The sequence below is a fragment of the Hypanus sabinus genome (genome assembly GCF_030144855.1).
Source record: "Hypanus sabinus isolate sHypSab1 chromosome 24 unlocalized genomic scaffold, sHypSab1.hap1 SUPER_24_unloc_22, whole genome shotgun sequence".
Lineage (NCBI taxonomy): Eukaryota > Metazoa > Chordata > Chondrichthyes > Myliobatiformes > Dasyatidae > Hypanus > Hypanus sabinus.
In genome coordinates, this window is record NW_026778936.1 from 5,001 (window position 1) to 29,452 (window position 24,452).

At 51.4% G+C, this 24,452-nt stretch overlaps 1 protein-coding gene across 4 annotated transcripts in view; it reads right to left on the reverse strand.

Moving 5' to 3' along the window:
- The window catches only part of LOC132385495 (myosin-10-like), a 124,753-nt gene that overhangs the window by 511 nt on the left and 99,790 nt on the right, over positions 1-24,452 (reverse strand). For all 4 annotated transcript variants that reach the window (XM_059957604.1, XM_059957606.1, XM_059957605.1 and 1 more), the window contains exons 3-4: positions 8,100-8,256; positions 1-206 (exon numbers count right to left, since the gene is read on the reverse strand). The exon at positions 1-206 is cut by the window's left edge. In XM_059957604.1, the coding sequence (XP_059813587.1) occupies positions 175-206; positions 8,100-8,256 (189 nt within the window). In that variant the 3' untranslated portion in view covers positions 1-174. The remainder of the gene's footprint in view (positions 207-8,099; positions 8,257-24,452) is intronic.

Genomic DNA, 24,452 nt, shown 5'->3' on the forward strand with positions numbered 1-24,452 from the left:
TGTGAGTGTGAGTGTGTCTGTGAGTGTGTGTGTGTCTGTGAGTGTGAGTGTGTCTGTGAGTGTGAGTGTGTCTGTGAGTGTGAGTGTGTCTGTGAGTGTTAGTGTCTCTGTGCGTGTGTGTGTGTGTGTGCGCGTGTCTGTCTCTGTGTGAGAGATGAAGATAAAACCATGTACTTACGTGCAAAGTATAGACTGGTCTTCTCGATCTGAAGAGAAAGCAGAAATGAGAAGATGGTTAAATAAATTTGGAGAACATTTCTGCACAGAACAATGTAAGGGTCACTAAGCTCTGTAGCAAACTTCTACAGATATGCTATTTGAAGGTTCCCTGCTGCATTGTAGTCTGGTATAGCATTTCAAATTGCTTGTGGCATTTTGAGCTCCAGACTTATAAAGCAAGGGGGGCCAGCAGGTCTTTCTACAGAGAGTGGGGCCTGCAGGGTCTTTCTCCAGAGAGTGGGGCCTGCAGGGAGTTTCTACAGAGAGTGGGGCCTGCAGAGTCTTTCTCCAGAGAGTGGGGCCTGCAGGGTCTTCCTACAGAGAGTGGGGCCTGCAGGGTCTTTCTCCAGAGAGTGGGGCCTGCAGGGTCTTCCTACAGAGAGTGGGGCCTGCAGGGAGTTTCTACAGAGAGTGGGGCCTGCAGAGTCTTTCTCAAGAGAGTGGGGCCTGCAGAGTCTTTCTACAGAGAGTGGGGCCTGCAGGGAGTTTCTACAGAGTGGGGCCTGCAGAGTCTTTCTCCAGAGAGTGGGGCCTGCAGGGTCTTCCTACAGAGAGTGGGGCCTGCAGGGAGTTTCTACAGAGAGTGGGGCCTGCAGGGTCTTTCTCCAGAGAGTGGGGCCTGCAGGGTCTTTCTACAGAGAGTGGGGCCTGCAGGCTCTTTCTCAAGAGAGTGGGGCCTGCAGGGAGTTTCTACAGAGTGGGGCCTGCAGGGTCTTCCTACAGAGAGTGGGGCCGGCAGGGTCTTTCTACAGAGAGTGGGGCCTGCAGGGTCTTTCTACAGACAGTGGGGCCTGCAGGGTCTTTCTACAGAGAGTGGGGCCTGCAGGCTCTTTCTCAAGAGAGTGGGGCCTGCAGGGAGTTTCTACAGAGAGTGGGGCCTGCAGGGTCTTTCTCCAGAGAGTGGGGCCTGCAGGGTCTTCCTACAGAGAGTGGGGCCGGCAGGGTCTTTCTACAGAGAGTGGGGCCTGCAGGGTCTTTCTACAGAGAGTGGGGCCTGCAGGGTCTTTCTACAGAGAGTGGGGCCTGCAGGCTCTTTCTCAAGAGAGTGGGGCCTGCAGAGTCTTTCTACAGAGAGTGGGGCCTGCAGGGTCTTTCTACAGAGAGTGGGGCTGGCAGGACTTTCTACAGAGAGTGGGGCCTGCAGAGTCTTTCTACAGAGAGTGGGGCCTGCAGAGTCTTTCTACAGAGAGTGGGGCCGGCAGAGTCTTTCTAAAGAGAGTGGGGCCGGCAGAGTCTTTCTACAGAGAGTGGGGCCTGCAGGGAGTTTCTACAGAGATTGGGGCCTGCAGGGTCTTTCTACAGAGTGGGGCCTGCAGGGTCTTTCTACAGAGAGTGGGGCCTGCAGGGTCTTTCTCCAGAGACTGGGGCCTGCAGAGTCTTTCTACAGAGAGTGGGGCCTGCAGAGTCTTTCTACAGAGAGTGGGGCCTGCAGGGTTCAAACTGTTTACACCACCGTCTGCTATTGGGGGGGGGGGGGGGGGGCTACTGTGGAGAGCATTCGAACTGGCTACACCACCGTCTGCTATGGGGGGGGGGGGCTACTACGGAGAGCATTCGAACTGGCTACACCACCGTCTGCTATGGGTTGGGGCTACTACGGAGAGCATTCAAACTGGCTATACCACAGTCTGCTATGCTACTGCACAGGATCAAAATACGCTGCAGAGAGTTGTAAACCCTGTCAGCCCCATCATGGGCACCGGCCTCCGTAGTATCCAGGACATCTCCAATGAGCAATGTGCAGGATCCACCCCAGCACCCAGGTCACGCCTGGTTCTCACTGTCACCATCTGGAAGGAGGAACCGGAGGTTGAAGGCAACAATTCAGCAAGCGTTTCTTCCCCTCCACCATCGATTTCTGCAGGGACACTGATCCCATGGACACTACCTCACTACTTTCTTTATTTCTGTTTTTGCACTCCTTATTTAATTCAGTTCTATAAACTATATAATTCTCAGGACTGTAATTCTGATTTTCTCCATTATTACGTTTTGCACTGTGCTGCTGCCACAAAGTTAACAAATTTCATTACATATGCCAGTGATATGAAACCCAATTCTGATTTTGGCATAGCCCACATCTTGAATCTCAATTTCAGCGCAGAAATAATGAGCAGTCGAGAGAGATTTCCTCTGGGCCCTGGTATAACCCAAGCTCTGGCACTGGATTCCAGCACTCCAGTCCTGCTTGTTACTGAGCCATGCAGAGAGTAAACACCAACAATACCAATTCATCCATTCACATTACCACGTCACATCAGCGCAATAAGCTCGTCCAAGCAAAAAGCAAAAACAGAGCAGAAAGAAGTGTTACTTCATGAATGAAGTCACTGGCCCTCCCAGCCTGGACATTCTCTCTAACCTACCCTCCCATCGGGCAGAAGATACAAAAGCCTGAAAGCACGTCCCACCAGGCTCGAAGACAGCTTCTACCCCGCTGCTATCAGACTATTGAACGGTCCCCCAGTACGATAACACAGCTTCTACCCCGCTGTTATCAGACTATTGAACGGTCCCCCAGTACGATAAGACAGCTTCTACCCCGCTGTTATCAGACTATTGAACGGTCCCCCAGTACGATAAGACAGCTTCTACCCCGCTGTTATCAGACTATTGAACGGTCCCCCAGTACGATAAGACAGCTTCTACCCCGCTGTTATCAGACTATTGAACGGTCCCCCAGTACGATAAGACAGCTTCTACCCCGCTGTTATCAGACTATTGAATGGTCCCCCAGTACGATAAGGCAGCTTCTACCCTGCTGTTATCAGACTATTGAATGGCCCCCCAGTACGATAAGACAGCTTCTACCCCGTTGTTATCAGACTATTGAACGGTCCCACCAGGCTCGAGGACAGCTTCTACCCCGCTGTTATCAGACTATTGAATGGCCCCCAGTACGATAAGACAGCTTCTACACCGCTGTTATCAGACTATTGAATGGTCCCCCAGTACGATAAGACAGCTTCTACCCCGCTGTTATCAGACTATTGAACGGTCCCACCAGGCTCGAGGACAGCTTCTACCCCGCTGTTATCAGACTATTGAACGGTCCCACAGTACGATAAGACAGCTTCTACCCCGCTGTTATCAGACTATTGAATGGCCCCCCAGTACGATAAGACAGCTTCTACCCCGTTGTTATCAGACTATTGAACGGTCCCACCAGGCTCGAGGACAGCTTCTACCCCGCTGTTATCAGACTATTGAATGGCCCCCCAGTACGATAAGACAGCTTCTACCCCGCTGTTATCAGACTATTGAATGGCCCCCCAGTACGATAAGACAGCTTCTACCCCGCTGTTATCAGACTATTGAATGGCCCCCCAGTACGATAAGACAGCTTCTACCCCGCTGTTATCAGACTATTGAATGGCCCCCCAGTACGATAAGACAGCTTCTACCCCGCTGTTATCAGACTATTGAACGGTCCCACCAGGCTCGAAGACAGCTTCTACCCCGCTGTGATCAGACTATTGAATGGCCCCCCAGTACGATAAGACAGCTTCTACCCCGCTGTTATCAGACTATTGAATGGCCCCCCAGTACGATAAGACAGCTTCTACCCCGCTGTTATCAGACTATTGAACGGTCCCACCAGGCTCGAAGACAGCTTCTACCCCGCTGTGATCAGACTATTGAATCGCCCCCCAGTACGATAAGACAGCTTCTACCCCGCTGTGATCAGACTATTGAACGGTCCCCCAGTACGATAAGACAGCTTCTACCCGCTGTTATCAGACTATTGAACGGTCCCCCAGTACGATAAGACAGCTTCTACCCCGCTGTTATCAGACTATTCAACGGTCCCCCAGTACGATAAGACAGCTTCTACCCCGCTGTTATCAGACTATTGAATGGTCCCCCAGTACGATAAGACAGCTTCTACCCCGCTGTTATCAGACTGTTGAACGGTCCCCCAGTACGATAAGACAGCTTCTACCCTGCTGTTATCAGACTATCGAACTGTCCCCCAGTACGATACGACAGCTTCTACCCCGCTGTTATCAGACTATGGAACGGTCCCCCAGTACGATAAGACAGCTTCTACCCCGCTGTTATCAGACTATTCAACGGTCCCCCAGTACGATAAGACAGCTTCTACCCCGCTGTTATCATACTATTGAACGGTCCCCCAGTACGATAAGACAGCTTCTACCCCGCTGTTATCAGACTATTGAACGGACCCCAGTACGATAAGACAGCTTCTACCCCGCTGTTATCAGACTATTGAACGGACCCCAGTACGATAAGACAGCTTCTACCCCGCTGTTATCAGACTATTAAACGGTCCCCCAGTATGATAAGACAGCTTCTACCCTGCTGTTATCAGACTATTAAACGGTCCCCCAGTATGATAAGACAGCTTCTACCCCGCTGTTATCAGACTATTGAACGGTCCCCCAGTACGATAAGACAGCTTCTACCCCGCTGTTATCAGACTATTGAACAGTCCCCCAGTACGATAAGACAGCTTCTACCCCGCTGTTATCAGACTATTGAACGGTCCCCCAGTACGATAAGACAGCTTCTACCCTGCTGTTATCAGACTATCGAACGGTCCCCCAGTACGATAAGACAGCTTCTACCCCGCTGTTACCAGACTATTGAACGTTCCCCCAGTACGATAAGACGGACTCTTGACCTCACGATCTACCTCGTCGTGACCCTTGCACCTTGTTGTCTGCCTGCACTGCCCTTTCTCTGTAACTGTAACAAGTTATTCTGCTTTCTGTTACTGTTTTCCCTAGTTCTACCTCGATGCACTGTGTAATTATCTGATCTGAATGAACAATGTGCAAGAGGGAGGAATCTCACTGAAATCTATCATGGAGTGGATGCTTCCTAGAGACGGGGATCTTAGGACCAGAGGACAAAGCCTCAGAATAGAGGGACATCCATTTAAAACAGAGATGAGGAGGAATTTCTTTAGCCAGAGGTGGTGAATCTGTGAAATCCATTGCCACAGATCGCTGTGGAGGCCATTTAACCAGCAGTCGATAGGTCCCTGATTCGTGATGGCATCAAGATATGAGAAGGCAGGTTCAAAGAAAAAATCAGCACAGCAGAATTAATGACACAATTGCTGTAACCTTCCATAAACCTGAGAGGTGAAGCAGACACCAGAATCACCCTTTACCTCAGCAGTCGTTTTCTGAAAACGAGTGTCAGTACACGGACCACAGCTACAGACGGAAGCTCACTCCACACCCCGGGAGTGTGTGATGGGACGGTGTGGAGGGAGATTCACTCTGTGTCTCACCCACAGAGTGTGTGATGGGACAATGTGGAGGGAGATTCACTCTGTGTCTTACCCCGGGAGTCTGTGATAGGACAATGTGGAGGGAGATTCACTCTGTGTCTGACCCCGGGAGTGCGTGTTGGGACGGTGTGGAGGGAGATTCACTCTGTGTCTGACCCCGGGAGTGTGTGATGGGACTGTGTGGAGGGAGAGTCACTCTGTGTCTGACCCCGGGAGTGTGTGATGGGACAGTGTGGAGGCAGATTCACTCTGTGTCTTACCCCGGGAGTCTGTGATAGGACGGTGTGGAGGGAGATTCACTGTGTGTCTGACCCCGGGAGTGTGTGTTGGGACGGTGTGGAGGGAGATTCACTCTGTGTCTGACCCCGGGAGTGTGTGATGGGACGGTGTGGCGGAAGATTCACTCTGTGCTTGACTCCGGGAGTGTTTGATGGGACGGTGTGGAGGGAGATTCACTCTGTGTCTGTCCCCGGGAGTGTGTGATGGGACGGTGTGGAGGGAGATTTACTCTGTGTCTGACCCCGGAAGTGTGCGATGGGACGGTGTGGAGGGGAATTCACTCTATGTCTGACCCCGGGAGTGTGTGATGGGACGGTGTGCAGGCAGATTCACTCTGTGTCTGACACCGGGAGTGTGTGATGGGACGGTGTGGAGGGGAATTCACTCTATGTCTGACCCCGGGAGTCTGTGATGGGACGGTGTGGAGGGGAATTCACTCTAAGTCTGACCCCGCGAGTGTGTGATGGGACGGTGTGGAGGGAGAGTCACTCTGTGTCTGACCCCGGGAGTGTGTGATGGGACAATGTGGAGGGAGATTCACTCTGTGTCTTACCCCGGGAGTCTGTGATAGGACAATGTGGAGGGAGATTCACTCTGTGTCTGACCCCGGGAGTGCGTGTTGGGACGGTGTGGAGGGAGATTCACTCTGTGTCTGACCCCGGGAGTGTGTGATGGGACTGTGTGGAGGGAGAGTCACTCTGTGTCTGACCCCGGGAGTGTGTGATGGGACAGTGTGGAGGCAGATTCACTCTGTGTCTTACCCCGGGAGTCTGTGATAGGACGGTGTGGAGGGAGATTCACTGTGTGTCTGACCCCGGGAGTGTGTGTTGGGACGGTGTGGAGGGAGATTCACTCTGTGTCTGACCCCAGGAGTGTGTGATGGGACGGTGTGGCGGAAGATTCACTCTGTGCTTGACTCCGGGAGTGTTTGATGGGACGGTGTGGAGGGAGATTCACTCTGAGTCTGACTCCGGGAGTCTGTGATGGGACGGTGTGGAGGGAGATTCAGTCTGTGTCTGACCCCGGGAGTGTGTGATGGGACAGTGTGGAGGGAGATTCACTCTGTGTCTGTCCCCGGGAGTGTGTGATGGGACGGTGTGGAGGGAGATTTACTCTGTGTCTGACCCCGGAAGTGTGCGATGGGACGGTGTGGAGGGGAATTCACTCTATGTCTGACCCCGGGAGTGTGTGATGGGACGGTGTGCAGGCAGATTCACTCTGTGTCTGACACCGGGAGTGTGTGATGGGACGGTGTGGAGGGGAATTCACTCTATGTCTGACCCCGGGAGTCTGTGATGGGACGGTGTGGAGGGGAATTCACTCTAAGTCTGACCCCGCGAGTGTGTGATGGGACGGTGTGGAGGGAGAGTCACTCTGTGTCTGACCCCGGGAGTGTGTGATGGGACGGTGTGGAGGGAGTTTCACTCTGTGTCTGACCCCAGGAGTGTGTGATGGGACGGTGTGGAGGGAGATTCACTCTGTGTCTGACCCCAGGAGTGTGTGATGGGACGGTGTGGAGGAAGATTCACTCTGTGTCTGACCGCGGGAGTGTGTGATGGGACAGTGTGGAGGGAGATTCACTCTGTGTCTGACCCTGGGAGAGTGTGATGGGAAAGCGTGGAGGGAGATTCACTCTGTGTCTGACCCCGGGAGTGTGTGATGGGACGGTGTGGAGCGAGATTCACTCTGTGTCTGACCCCAGGAGTGTGTGATGGGACGGTGTGGAGGAAGATTCACTCTGTGTCTGAGCCCGGGAGTGTGTGATGGGACGGTGTGGAGGGATAGTCACTCTGTGTCTGACCCCGGGAGTGTGTGATGGGACGGTGTGGAGCGAGATTCACTCTGTGTCTGACCCCGGGAGACTGTGATGGGACGGTGTGGAGGGAGATTCACTCTGTGTCTGACCCCGGGAGTGTGTGATGGGACGGTGTGGAGGGAGATTCACTCTGTGTCTGACCCCGGGAGTGTGTGATGGGACAGTGTGGAGGAAGATTCACTCTGTGTCTGACCCCGGGAGTGTGTGATGGGACGGTGTGGAGGAAGATTCACTCTGTGTCTGACCCCGGGAGTGTGTGATGGGACGGTGTGGAGGGAGATTCACTCTGTGTCTTACCCCGGGAGCTTGCGTTGGGACGGTGTGGAGGGAGATTCACTCTGTGTCTGACCCCGGGAGTGTGCGATGGGACGGTGTGGAGGGAGATTCACTCTGTGTCTGACCACGGGAGTGTGTGATGGGACGGTGTGGAGGAAGATTCACTCTGTGTCTGACTCCAGGAGAGTGTGATGGGACGGTGTGGAGGGAGATTCACTGTAAGATGTCGTGTTGGTAGAGCCTCACCTTGTAGCATGCTTCGATAGGCGGTCTCAGAGATGGCGTAGATGTGAGGAGGCATCTCGTGCCTCTTCTTGCCCCTGTACATCTCGACTATTTGCTCTGTGTAGATGGGCAGATTCTTGTAGGGGTTGATCACGACACAAAACAGGCCTGAGTAAGTCTGTGGAGGGAGCCAAGGACAAATCAAGTGAGACAATAACACCCATCTACCCCATCACAGATCTGCAATACTGCAAGTCCCAGTCTACCCCATCACAGATCTGCAATACCGCAAGTCCCAGTCTACCCCATCACAGATCTGCATTACTGCAAGTCCCAGTCTACCCCATCACAGATCTGCAATACCGCAAGTCCCAGTCTACCCCATCACAGATCTGCATTACTGCAAGTCCCAGTCTACCCCATCACAGATCTGCATTACTGCAAGGGTCCCAGTCTACTCCATCACAGATCTGCAATACCGCAAGAGAACCAGACTACCCCATCGCAGATCTGCAATACTGCAAGTCCCAGTCTACCCCATCACAGATCTGCAATACTGCAAGTCCCAGTCTACCCCATCACAGATCTGCAATACCGCAAGTCCCAGTCTACCCCATCACAAATCTGCATTACTGCAAGTCCCAGTCTACCCCATCACAGATCTGCAATACCGCAAGTCCCAGTCTACCCCATCACAGATCTGCATTACTGCAAGTCCCAGTCTACCCCATCACAGATCTGCATTACTGCAAGGGTCCCAGTCTACTCCATCACAGATCTGCAATACCGCAAGAGAACCAGTCTACCCCATCGCAGATCTGCAATACTGCAAGTCCCAGTCTACCCCATCACAGATCTGCATTACTGCAAGGGTCCCAGTCTACTCCATCACAGATCTGCAATACCGCAAGGGTCCCAGTCTACCCCATCACAGATCTGCAATACTGCAAGGGTCCCAGTCTACCCCATCACAGATCTGCAATACTGCAAGGGTCCCAGTCTACCCCATCACAGATCTGCATTACCGCAAGGGTCCCAGTCTACTCCATCACAGATCTGCAATACCGCAAGATTCCCAGTCTACTCCATCACAGATCTGCAATACCGCAAGAGAACCAGTCTACCCCATCAGAGATCTGCAATACCGCGAGAGAACCAGTCTACCCCATCACAGATCTCCAATACCGCAAGGGTCCCAGTCTACCCCATCACAGATCTGCAATACTGCAAGGGTCCCAGTCTACCCCATCACAGATCTGCAATACTGCAAGGGTCCCAGTCTACCCCATCACAGATCTGCATTACCGCAAGAGAACCAGTCTACTCCATCACAGATCTCCAATACCGCAAGGGTCCCAGTCTACCCCATCACAGATCTGCAATACTGCAAGGGTCCCAGTCAACCCCATCACAGATCTGCAATACCGCAAGGGAACCAGTCTACTCCATCACAGATCTGCAATACTGCAAGGGTTCCAGTCTACCCCATCACAGATCTGCATTACTGCAAGGGTCGAAGTCTACCCCATCACAGATCTGCAATACCGTAAGAGAACCAGTCTACTCCATCACAGATCTGCAATACCGCAAGGGTCCCAGTCTACCCCATCACAGATCTGCATTACTGCAAGGGTCCCAGTCTACCGCATCACAGATCTGCATTACTGCAAGGGTCCCAGTCTACCACATCACAGATCTGCAATACCGCAAGTCCCAGTCTACCCCATCACAGATCTGCATTACTGCAACGGTCCCAGTCTACCCCATCACAGATCTGCAATACCACAAGAATCCCAGTCTACCCCATCACAGATCTGCAATACTGCAAAGGTCCCAGTCTACCCCATCACAGATCTGCATTACTGCAAGAGTCCCAGTCTACCGCATCACAGATCAGCATTACTGCGAGGGTCCCAGTCTACCCCATTACAGATCTGCAATACCACAAGAGAACCAGTCTACCCCATCACAGATCTGCAATACTGCAAGGGTCCCAGTCTACCCCATCACAGATCTGTAATACCACAAGAGAACCAGTCTACCCCATCACAGATCTGCAATACTGCAAGGGTCCCAGTCTACCCCATCACAGATCTGTAATACCGCAAGGGTCCCAGTCTACCCCATCACAGATCTGCAATACCGCAAGGGTCCCAGTCTACCCCATCACAGATCTGCAATACTGCAAGGGTCCCAGTCTACCCCATCACAGATCTGCATTACTGCAAGGGTCCCAGTCTACCCCATCACAGATCTGCAATACTGCAAGAGAACCAGTCTACCCCATCACAGATCTGCAATACCGCGAGAGAACCTGTCTATTAGCATAGATCTGCAATACCGCAAGGGTCCCAGTCTACCCCATCGCAGATCTGCAATACCACAAGAGTCCCAGTCTACCCCATCACAGATCTGCATTACTGCAAGGGTCCCAGTCTACCCCATCACAGATCTGCAATACCACAAGAATCCCAGTCTACCACATCACAGATCTGCAATACCGCAAGAGAACCAGTCTACCCCATCACAGATCTGCATTACTGCAAGGGAACCAGTCTACTCCATCACAGATCTGCATTACTGCAAGGGTCCCAGTCTACCCCATCACAGATCTGCATTACTGCAAGGGTCCCAGTCTACCCCATCACTGATCTGCATTACTGCAAGGGTCCCAGTCTACCCCATCACAGATCTGCAATACCGCAAGGGTCCCAGTCTACCCCATCACAGATCTGCATTACTGCAAGAGTCCCAGTCTACCGCATCACAGATCTGCATTACTGCAAGGGTCCCAGTCTACCCCATCACAGATCTGTAATACTGCAAGGGTCCCAGTCTGCCCCATCACAGATCTGCATTACTGCAAGGGTCCAAGTCTACCCCATCAAAGATCTGCAATACCGCAAGAGAACCAGTCTACTCCATCACAGATCTGCAATACCGCAAGAGAACCAGTCTACTCCATCACAGATCTGCAATACCGCAAGTCCCAGTCTACCCATCACAGATCTGCAATACTGCAAGGTTCCCAGTCTACCCCATCACAGATGTGCATCACTGCAAGAGTCCCAGTCTACCCCATCACAGATCTGCAATACCGCAAGGGTCCCAGTCTACACCATCACAGATCTATAATACCACAAGAGTCCCAGTCTACCCCATCACAGATCTGCAATACCGCAAGGGTCCCAGTCTACACCATCACAGATCTATAATACCACAAGAGAACCAGTCTACCCCATCACAGATCTGCAATACTGCAAGGGTCCCAGTCTACCCCATCACAGATCTGTAATACTGCAAGGGTCCCAGTCTACCCCATCACAGATCTGCATTACTGCAAGTCCCAGTCTACCCCATCACAGATCTGCAATACCGCAAAAGAACCAGACTACTCCATCACAGATCTGCAATACCGCAAGGGTCCCAGTCTACCCCATCACAGATCTGCAATACCACAAGAATCCCAGTCTACCCCATCACAGATCTGCATTACTGCAAGGGTCCCAGTCTACCCCATCACAGATCTGCATTACTGCAAGGGTCCCAGTCTACCCCATCACAGATCTGCAATACCGCAAAGGTCCCAGTCTACCCCATCACAGATCTGCATTACTGCAAGAGTCCCAGTCTACCGCATCACAGATCTGCATTACTGCAAGGGTCCCAGTCTACCCCATCACAGATCTGTAATACTGCAAGGGTCCCAGTCTACCCCATCACAGATCTGCATTACTGCAAGGGTCCCAGTCTACCCCATCACAGATCTGCAATACCGCAAGGGTCCCAGTCTACCCCATCACAGATCTGCATTACTGCAAGAGTCCCAGTCTACCCCATCACAGATCTGCATTACTGCAAGGGACCCAGTCTGCCCCATCACAGATCTGCATTACTGCAAGGGTCCAAGTCTACCCCATCAAAGATCTGCAATACCGCAAGAGAACCAGTCTACTCCATCACAGATCTGCAATACCGCAAGAGAACCAGTCTACTCCATCACAGATCTGCAATACTGCAAGGGTCCCAGTCTACTCCATCATAGATCTGCAATACCGCAAGTCCCAGTCTACCCCATCACAGATCTGCAATACTGCAAGGGTCCCAGTCTACCCCATCACAGATCTGCATTACTGCAAGGGTCCCAGTCTACCCCATCACAGATCTGAAATACTGCAAGGGTCCCAGTCTACCCCATCAGAGATGTTCAATACTGCAAGGTTCCCAGTCTACCCCATCACAGATGTGCATCACTGCAAGAGTCCCAGTCTACCCCATCACAGATCTGCAATACTGCAAGGGTCCCAGTCTACCCCATCACAGATCTGAATTACTGCAAGGGTCCCAGTCTGCCCCATCACAGATCTGCATTACTGCAAGGGTCCAAGTCTACCCCATCAAAGATCTGCAATACCGCAAGAGAACCAGTCTACTCCATCACAGATCTGCAATACCGCAAGAGAACCAGTCTACTCCATCACAGATCTGCAATACTGCAAGGGTCCCAGTCTACTCCATCATAGATCTGCAATACCGCAAGTCCCAGTCTACCCCATCACAGATCTGCAATACTGCAAGGGTACCAGTCTACCCCATCACAAATCTGCATTACTGCAAGAGTCCCAGTCTACTCCATCACAGATCTGCAATATCGCAGGGGTCCCAGTCTACCCCATCAGAGATGTTCAATACTGCAAGGTTCCCAGTCTACCCCATCAGAGATCTGCATTACTGCAAGGGTCCCAGTCTACCCCATCACAGATCTGTAATACCACAAGAGAACCAGTCTACCCCATCACAGATCTGCAATACTGCAAGGGTCCCAGTCTACCCCATCACAGATCTGCAATACCGCAAGGGTCCCAGTCTACTCCATCACAGATCTGTAATACCACAAGAGAACCAGTCTACCCCATCACAGATCTGCAATACTGCAAGGGTCCCAGTCTACCCCATCACAGATCTGTAATACTGCAAGGGTCCCAGTCTACCCCATCACAGATCTGCATTACTGCAAGGGTCCCAGTCTACCCCATCAGAGATCTGCAATACCGCTAGAGTCCCAGTCTACTCCATCACAGATCTGCAATACTGCAAGAGAACCAGTCTACTCCATCACAGATCTGCAATATCGCAGGGGTCCCAGTCTACCCCATCACAGATCTGCATTACTGCAAGGGTCCCAGTCTAACCCATCACAGATCTGCAATACCGCAAGGGTCCCAGTCTAACCCATCACAGATCTGCAATACTGCAAGGGTCCCAGTCTAACCCATCACAGATCTGCAATACTGCAAGGGTCCCAGTCTACCCCATCACAGATCTGCATTACTGCAAGGGTCCCAGTCTACCCCATCACAGATCTGCAATACTGCAAGGGTCCCAGTCTAACCCATCACAGATCTGCAATACCGCAAGGGTCCCTGTCTACCCCATCACAGATCTGCATTACTGCAAGGGTCCCAGTCTAACCCATCACAGATCTGCAATACTGCAAGGGTCCCAGTCTACCCCATCACAGATCTGCATTACTGCAAGGGTCCCAGTCTACCCCATCACAGATCTACAATACTGCAAGGGTCCCAGTCTACCCCATCACAGATCTGCAGTACTGCAAGAGAACCAGTCTACTCCATCACAGATCTGCAATACCGCAAGGGTCCCAGTGTACCCCCTCACAGATCTGCAATACCGCAAGGGTCCCAGTCTACCGCATCACAGATCAGCAATACAGCAAGAGAACCAGTCTACTCCATCACAGATCTGCAATACTGCAAGGGTCCCAGTCTGCACCATCACAGATCTGCAATACTGCAAGGGTCCCAGTCTAACCCATCACAGATCTGCAATACCGCAAGGGTCCCTGTCTACCCCATCACAGATCTGCAATACTGCAAGGGTCCCAGTCTAACCCATCACAGATCTGCAATACTGCAAGGGTCCCAGTCTACCCCATCACAGATCTGCAATACTGCAAGGGTCCCAGTCAAACCCATCACAGACCTGCAATACTGCAAGGGTCCCAGTCTACCCCATCACAGATCTGCATTACTGCAAGGGTCCCAGTCTTACCCATCACAGATCTGCAATACTGCAAGGGTCCCAGTCTACCCCATCACAGATCTGCATTACTGCAAGGGTCCCAGTCTACCCCATCACAGATCTGCAATACCGCAAGTCCCAGTCTACCCCATCAGAGATGTTGAATGCTGCAAGAGTCCCAGTCTACCGCATCACAGATCTGCATTACTGCAAGTGTCCCAGTCTACCCCATCACAGATCTGCAATACCGCAAGTCCCAGTCTACCCCATCACAGATCTGCAATACTGCAGGACAACCAGTCTACTCCATCACAGATCTGCAATACTGCAAGACAACCAGTCTACTCCATCACAGATCTGCAATACCGCAATGGTCCCAGTCTACTCCATCACAAATCTGCAATACTGCAAGACAACCAGTCCACTCCATCACAGATCTGCAATACCGCTAGAGTCCCAGTCTACTCCATCACAAATCTGCAATGCTGCAAGAGAACCAGTCTACCCCATCACAGATCTGCAATACCGCAAGAGAACCAGTCTACCCCATCACAGATCTGCAATGCAGCAAGAGAACTAGTCTACCCCATCAAAGATCTGCAATACTGCAAGGGTCGAAGTCTATCCCACCACAGATCTGCAATGCTGCAAGAGAACCAGTCTACTCCATCACAGATGTGCAATACTGCAAGGGTCCCAGTCTACCCCATCACAGATCTGCAATACTGCAAGGGTCCCAGTCTACCCCATCAGAGATCTGCATTACTGCAAGGTTCCCGTTCTACCCCATCAGAGATGTTCAATGCTGCAAGGGTCCCAATCTACCCCATCACAGATCTGCATTACCGCAAGGGTCCCAGTCTACCCCATCACAGATCTGCAATACTGCAAGGGTCCCAGTCTACCCCATCACAGACCTGTAATACTGTAAGGGTCCCAGTCTACCCCATCACAGATCTGCAATACCGCTAGAGTCCCAGTCAACCCTATCACAGATCTGCAATGTTGCAAGAGAACCAGTCTACCCCATCACAGATCTGCAATACTGCAAGAGAACCAGTCTACCCCATCACAGATCTGCAGTACTGCAAGAGAACCAGTCTACTCCATCACAGATCTGCAATACCGCAAGGGTCCCAGTGTACCCCCTCACAGATCTGCAATACCGCAAGGGTCCCAGTCTACCGCATCACAGATCAGCAATACAGCAAGAGAACCAGTCTACTCCATCACAGATCTGCAATACTGCAAGGGTCCCAGTCTGCACCATCACAGATCTGCAATACTGCAAGGGTCCCAGTCTAACCCATCACAGATCTGCAATACCGCAAGGGTCCCAGTCTAACCCATCACAGATCTGCAATACTGCAAGGGTCCCAGTCTACCCCATCACAGATCTGCAATACTGCAAGGGTCCCAGTCTACCCCATCACAGATCTGCAATACTGCAAGGGTCCCAGTCAAACCCATCACAGACCTGCAATACTGCAAGGGTCCCAGTCTACCCCATCACAGATCTGCATTACTGCAAGGGTCCCAGTCTTACCCATCACAGATCTGCAATACTGCAAGGGTCCCAGTCTACCCCATCACAGATCTGCATTACTGCAAGGGTCCCAGTCTACCCCATCACAGATCTGCAATACCGCAAGTCCCAGTCTACCCCATCAGAGATGTTGAATGCTGCAAGAGTCCCAGTCTACCGCATCACAGATCTGCATTACTGCAAGTGTCCCAGTCTACCCCATCACAGATCTGCAATACCGCAAGTCCCAGTCTACCCCATCACAGATCTGCAATACTGCAGGACAACCAGTCTACTCCATCACAGATCTGCAATACTGCAAGACAACCAGTCTACTCCATCACAGATCTGCAATACCGCTAGAGTCCCAGTCTACTCCATCACAAATCTGCAATACTGCAAGACAACCAGTCCACTCCATCACAGATCTGCAATACCGCTAGAGTCCCAGTCTACTCCATCACAAATCTGCAATGCTGCAAGAGAACCAGTCTACCCCATCACAGATCTGCAATACCGCAAGAGAACCAGTCTACCCCATCACAGATCTGCAATGCAGCAAGAGAACCAGTCTACCCCATCACAGATCTGCATTACCGCAAGAGTCCCAGTCTACCCCATCACAGATCTGCAATACTGCAAGGGTCCCAGTCTACCCCATCACAGATCTGCAATACTGCAAGACAACCAGTCTACTCCATCACAGATCTGCAATACTGCAAGGGTCCCAGTCTACCCCATCACAGATCTGCAATACTGCAAGACAACCAGTCTACTCCATCACACATCTGCAATACCGCAACAGAACTAGTCTACCCCATCAAAGATCTGCAATACTGCATGGGTCGAAGTCTATCCCACCACAGATCTGCAATGCTGCAAGAGAACCAGTCTACCCCATCACAGATCTGCATTACTGCAAGGGTCCCAGTCTTACCCATCACAGATCTGCAATACTGCAAGGGTCCCAGTCTACCCCATCACAGATCTGCATTACTGCAAGGGTCCCAGTCTACCCCATCACAGATCTGCAATACCGCAAGTCCCAGTCTACCCCATCAGAGATGTTGAATGCTGCAAGAGTCCCAGTCTACCGCATCACAGATCTGCATTACTGCAAGTGTCCCAGTCTTACCCATCACAGATCTGCAATACTGCAAGGGTCCCAGTCTACCCCATCACAGATCTGCATTACTGCAAGGGTCCCAGTCTTACCCATCACAGATCTGCAATACTGCAAGGGTCCCAGTCTACCCCATCACAGATCTGCATTACTGCAAGGGTCCCAGTCTACCCCATCACAGATCTGCAATACCGCAAGTCCCAGTCTACCCCATCAGAGATGTTGAATGCTGCAAGAGTCCCAGTCTACCCCATCACAGATCTGCAATACTGCAGGACAACCAGTCTACTCCATCACAGATCTGCAATACTGCAAGACAACCAGTCTACTCCATCACAGATCTGCAATACCGCTAGAGTCCCAGTCTACTCCATCACAAATCTGCAATACTGCAAGACAACCAGTCCACTCCATCACAGATCTGCAATACCGCTAGAGTCCCAGTCTACTCCATCACAAATCTGCAATGCTGCAAGAGAACCAGTCTACCCCATCACAGATCTGCAATACCGCAAGAGAACCAGTCTACCCCATCACAGATCTGCAATGCAGCAAGAGAACTAGTCTACCCCATCAAAGATCTGCAATACTGCAAGGGTCGAAGTCTATCCCACCACAGATCTGCAATGCTGCAAGAGAACCAGTCTACTCCATCACAGATGTGCAATACTGCAAGGGTCCCAGTCTACCCCATCACAGATCTGCAATACTGCAAGGGTCCCAGTCTACCCCATCAGAGATCTGCATTACTGCAAGGTTCCCGTTCTACCCCATCAGAGATGTTCAATGCTGCAAGGGTCCCAATCTACCCCATCACAGATCTGCATTACCGCAAGGGTCCCAGTCTACCCCATCACAGATCTGCAATACTGCAAGGGTCCCAGTCTACCCCATCACAGACCTGTAATACTGTAAGGGTCCCAGTCTACCCCATCACAGATCTGCAATACCGCTAGAGTCCCAGTCAACCCTATCACAGATCTGCAATGTTGCAAGAGAACCAGTCTACCCCATCACAGATCTGCAATACTGCAAGAGAACCAGTCTACCCCATCACAGATCTGCAGTACTGCAAGAGAACCAGTCTACTCCATCACAGATCTGCAATACCGCAAGGGTCCCAGTGTACCCCCTCACAGATCTGCAATACCGCAAGGGTCCCAGTCTACCGCATCACAGATCAGCAATACAGCAAGACAACCAGTCTACTCCATCACAGATCTGCAATACTGCAAGGGTCCCAGTCTGCACCATCACAGATCTGCAATACTGCAAGGGTCCCAGTCTAACCCATCACAGATCTGCAATACCGCAAGGGTCCCTGTCTACCCCATCACAGATCTGCAATACTGCAAGGGTCCCAGTCTAACCCATCACAGATCTGCAATACTGCAAGGGTCCCAGTCCACCCCATCACAGATCTGCAATACTGCAAGGGTCCCAGTCAAACCCATCACAGACCTGCAATACTGCAAGGGTCCCAGTCTACCCCATCACAGATCTGCATTACTGCAAGGGTCCCAGTCTTACCCATCACAGATCTGCAATACTGCAAGGGTCCCAGTCTACCCCATCACAGATCTGCATTACTGCAAGGGTCCCAGTCTACCCCATCACAGATCTGCAATACCGCAAGTCCCAGTCTACCCCATCAGAGATGTTGAATGCTGCAAGAGTCCCAGTCTACCGCATCACAGATCTGCATTACTGCAAGTGTCCCAGTCTACCCCATCACAGATCTGCAATACCGCAAGTCCCAGTCTACCCCATCACAGATCTGCAATACTGCAGGACAACCAGTCTACTCCATCACAGATCTGCAATACCGCTAGAGTCCCAGTCTACTCCATCACAAATCTGCAATACTGCAAGACAACCAGTCCACTCCATCACAGATCTGCAATACCGCTAGAGTCCCAGTCTACTCCATCACAAATCTGCAATGCTGCAAGAGAACCAGTCTACCCCATCACAGATCTGCAATACCGCAAGAGAACCAGTCTACCCCATCACAGATCTGCAATGCAGCAAGAGAACCAGTCTACCCCATCACAGATCTGCATTACCGCAAGAGTCCCAGTCTACCCCATCACAGATCTGCAATACTGCAAGGGTCCCAGTCTACCCCATCACAGATCTGCAATACTGCAAGACAACCAGTCTACTCCATCACAGATCTGCAATACTGCAAGGGTCCCAGTCTACCCCATCACAGATCTGCAATACTGCAAGACAACCAGTCTACTCCATCACACATCTGCAATACCGCAACAGAACTAGTCTACCCCATCAAAGATCTGCAATACTGCATGGGTCGAAGTCTATCCCACCACAGATCTGCAATGCTGCAAGAGAACCAGTCTACTCCATCACAGATGAGCAATACTGCAAGGGTCCCAGTCTACCCCATCACAGATCTGCAATACTGCAAGGGTCCCAGTCTACCCCATCAGAGATCTGCATTACTGCAAGGTTCCCGTTCTACCCCATCAGAGATGTTCAATGCTGCAAGGGTCCCAATCTACCCCATCACAGATCTGCATTACCGCAAGGGTCCCAGTCTACCCCATCACAGATCTGCAATACTGCAAGGGTCCCAGTCTACCCCATCACAGACCTGTAATACTGTAAGGGTCCCAGTCTACCCCATCACAGATCTGCAATACCGCTAGAGTCCCAGTCAACCCTATCACAGATCTGCAATGTTGCAAGAGAACCAGTCTAAACCTATCACAGATCTGCAATACTGCAAGAGAACCAGTCTACCCCATCACAGATCTGCAGTACTGCAAGAGAACCAGTCTACTCCATCACAGATCTGCAATACCGCAAGGGTCCCAGTGTACCCCCTCACAGATCTGCAATACCGCAAGGGTCCCAGTCTACCGCATCACAGATCAGCAATACCGCAAGTCACAGTCTACCTCATCACAGATCTGCAATACCGCAAGAGTCCCAGTCAACCCCATCACAGATCTGCATTACTGCAAGAGTCCCAGTCTACCCCATCACAGATCTGCAATACTGCAAGCGTCACAGTCTACCCCATCAGAGATCTGCAATGCTGCAAGAGAACCAGTCTGCCCCATCACAGTTCTGCAATACTGCAAGGGTCCCAGTCTACCCTATCACAGATCTGCAATACTGCAAGGGTCCCAGTCAACCCCATCACAGATCTGCAATACCGCAAGGGAACCAGTCTACCCCATCACAGATGTGCAATACCGCAAGGGTCCCAGTCTACCCCATCACAGATCTGCAATACCGCAAGAGTCCCAGTCCACCCCATCACAGATCTGCAATGCTGCAAGAGAACCAGTCTACCCCATCACAGATCTGCAATACTGCAAGAGTCCCAGTCTACCCCATCACAGATCTGCAATACTGCAAGCGTCACAGTCTACCCCATCACAGATCTGCAATGCTGCAAGAGAAGCAGTCTACTCCATCACAGATCTGCAATACTGCAAGGGTCCCAGTCAACCCCATCACAGATCTGCAATGCTGCAAGAGAACCAGTCTACCCCATCACAGATCTGCAATACTGCAAGCATCACAGTCTACCCCATCACAGATCTGCAATGCTGCAAGAGAACCAGTCAACCCCATCACAGATCTGCAATACCACAAGAGTTCCAGTCTACCCCATCACAGATCTGCAATACTGCAAGGGTTCCAGTCTACCCCATCACAGATCTGCAATACCGCAAGGGTCCCAGTCAACCCCATCACAGATCTGCAATGTTGCAAGAGAACCAGTCTACCCCATCACAGATCTGCAATACCGCAAGGGAACCAGTCTACTCCATCACAGATCTGCAATACGGCAAGGGTCCCAGTCAACCCCATCACAGATCTGCAATGTTGCAAGAGAACTAGTCTACTCCATCACAGATGTGCAATACTGCAAGGGTCCCAGTCTACCCCATCACAGATCTGCATTACTGCAAGGGTCCCAGTCTACCCCATCACAGATCTTCAATACTGCAAGGGTCCCAGTCAACCCCATCACAGATCTGCAATACTGCAAGAGAACCAGTCTACTCCATCACAGATGTGCAATACTGCAAGGGTCCCAGTCTACCACATCAGAGATCTGCATTACTGCAAGGTTCCCAGTCTACCCCATCAGAGATCTGCATTACTGCAAGGTTGCCAGTCTACCCCATCACAGATCTGCAATACTGCAAGGGTTCCAGTCTACCCCATCACAGATCTGCAATACTGCAAGGGTCCCAGTCAACCCCATCACAGATCTGCAATGTTGCAAGAGAACCAGTCTACCCCATCACAGATCTGCAATACCGCAAGGGAACCAGTCTACTCCATCACAGATCTGCAATACGGCAAGAGTCCCAGTCAACCCCATCACAGATCTGCAATACTGCAAGGGTCCCAGTCTACCACATCAGAGATCTGCATTACTGCAAGTTTCCCAGTCTACCCCATCAGAGATCTGCATTACTGCAAGGTTGCCAGTCTACCCCATCAGAGATGTTCAATGCTGCAAGGGCCCCAGTCTACCCCATCACAGATCTGCAATACTGCAAGGGTCCCAGTCTACCCCATCACAGATCTGCAATACTGCAAGGGTCCCAGTCTACCCCATCACAGATCTGCATTACTGCAAGGGTCCCAGTCTACTCCATCACAGATCTGCATTACCACAAGGGTCCCAGTCTACCCCCATCACAGATCTGCATTACTGCAAGGGTCCCAGTCTACCCCATCACAGATCTGCAATGCTGCAAGGGCCCCAGTCTACCCCATCACAGATCTGCAATACTGCAAGGGTCCCAGTCTACCCCATCACAGATCTGCAATACTGCAAGGGACCCAGTCTACCCCATTACAGATCTGCATTACTGCAAGGGTCCCAGTCTACTCCATCACAGATCTGCATTACCACAAGGGTCCCAGTCTACCCCCATCACAGATCTGCATTACTGCAAGGGTCCCAGTCTACCCCATCACAGATCTGCAATACTGCAAGGGTCCCAGTCTACCCCATCAGAGATGTTCATTGCTGCAAGGGTCCCTGTCTACCACATCACAGATCTGCAATACCGCAAGTCACAGTCTACCCCATCACAGATCTGCAATACTGCAAGGGTCCCAGTCTACCCCATCACATCTGCAATACTGCAAGGGTCCCAGTCTACCCCATCACAGATCTGCAATACCACAAGAGAACCAGTCTACTCCATCACAGATCTGCAATACCGCAAGGGTCCCAGTCTACCCCATCACAGATCTGCAATACTGCAAGGGTCCCAGTCTACCCCATCACAAATCTGCAATACTGCAAGGGTCCCAGTCTACCCCATCACAGATCTGCATTGCTGCAAGAGAACTAGTCAACTCCATCACCGATCTGCAATACTGCAAGAGAACCAGTCTACTCCATCAGAGATCTGCAATACCGCAAGAGAACCAGTCTACTCCATGACAGATCTGCATTACTGCAAGAGTACCATTCTACCCCATCACAGATCTGCAATACTGCAAGGGTCCCAGTCTACCCCATCACAGATCTGCAATACCGCAAGAGAACTAGTCTACTCCATCACAGATCTGCAATACCGCAAGAGAACCAGTCTACTCCACCACAGATCTGCAATACCGCAGGGGTCCCAGTCTACCCCATCACAGATCTGCAATACCGCAAGAGAACCAGTCTACTCCATCACAGATCTGCAATACCGCAAGGGTCCCAGTCTACCCCATCACAGATCTGCAATACCGCAAGGGTCCCAGTCTACCCCATCACAGATCTGCATTACTGCAAGAGTCCCAGTCTACCCCATCACAGATCTGCAATACTGCAAGGGTCCCAGTCTACCCCATCAGAGATGTTCAATGTTGAAAGGGTCCCAGTCTACCCCATCACAGATCTGCAATACCGCAAGAGTCCCAGTCTACCCCATCACAGATCTGCAATACTGCAAGGGTCCCAGTCTACTCCAGCACAGATCTGCAATACCGCAAGAGAACCAGTCTACTCCATCACAGATCTGCAATACCGCAAGAGAACCAGTCTACTCCATCACAGATCTGCAATGCCGCAAGAGAACCAGTCTACCCCATCACAGATCTGCATTACTGCAAGGGTCACATTCTACTCCATCACAGATCTGCAATACCGCAGGGGTCCCAGTCTACCCCATCACAGATCTGCAATACTGCAAGGGTCCCAGTCTACCCCATCACAGATCTGCAATACAGCAAGTCCCAGTCTACCCCATCACAGATCTGCAATACAGCAAGTCCCAGTCTACCCCATCACAGATCTGCAATACAGCAAGTCCCAGTCTACCCCATCACAGATCTGCAATACAGCAAGTCCCAGTCTACCCCATCACAGATCTGCAATACTGCAAGGGTCCCAGTCTACCCCATCACAGATCTGCAATACTGCAAGACAACCAGTCTACTTCATCACAGATCTGCAATACTGCAAGGGTCCCAGTCTACTCCATCACAGATCTGCATTACTGCAAGGGTCACAGTCTACTCCATCACAGATCTGCAATACCGCAGGGGTCCCAGTCTACCCCATCACAGATCTGCAATACCACAAGATTCCAAGTCTACCCCATCGCAGATCTGCAATACCGCAAGAGTCCCAGTCTACCCCATCACAGATCTGCATTACTGCAAGGGTCACAGTCTACTCCATCACAGATCTGCAATACCGCAGGGGTCCCAGTCTACCCCATCACAGATCTGCAATACCGCAAGAGAACCAGTCTACTCCATCACAGATCTGCAATACCGCAAGGGTCGCAGTCTACCCCATCACAGATCTGCAATACAGCAAGTCTCAGTCTACTCCATCACAGATCTGCAATACCGCAGGGGTCCCAGTCTACCCCATCACAGATCTGCAATACCGCAAGAGAACCAGTCTACTCCATCACAGATCTGCAATACCGAAAGGGTCCCAGTCTACCCCATCACAGATCTGCAATACCGCAAGAGAATCAGTCTACTCCATCACAGATCTGCAATACCGCAGGGGTCCCAGTCTACCCCATCACAGATCTGCAATACAGCAAGTCCCAGTCTACCCCATCACAGATCTGCAATACAGCAAGTCCCAGTCTACCCCATCACAGATCTGCAATACAGCAAGTCCCAGTCTACCCCATCACAGATCTGCAATACCGCAAGAGTCCCAGTCTACTCCATCACAGATCTGCAATACCACAAGATTCCAAGTCTACTCCATCGCAGATCTGCAATTCTGCAAGGGTCCCAGTCTACCCCATCAGAGATCTGCATTACTGCAAGAGTCCCAGTCTACCCCATCACAGATCTGCAATACTGCAAGGGTCCCAGTCTACCCCATCACAGATCTGCAATACTGCAAGGGTCCCAGTCTACCCCATCAGAGTTGTTCAATGTTGCAAGGGTCCCAGTCTACCCCATCACAGATCTGCATTTTGCAAGGGTCCCAGTCTACCCCATCACAGATCTGCAATACCACAAGAGAACCAGTCTACTCCATCACAGATCTGCAATACCGCAAGGGTCCCAGTCTACCCCATCACAGAACTGCAATACCGCAAGGGTCCCAGTCTACCCCATCACAGATCTGCATTACTGCAAGAGTCCCAGTCTACCCCATCACAGATCTGCAATACTGCAAGGGTCCCAGTCTACCCCATCAGAGATGTTCAAT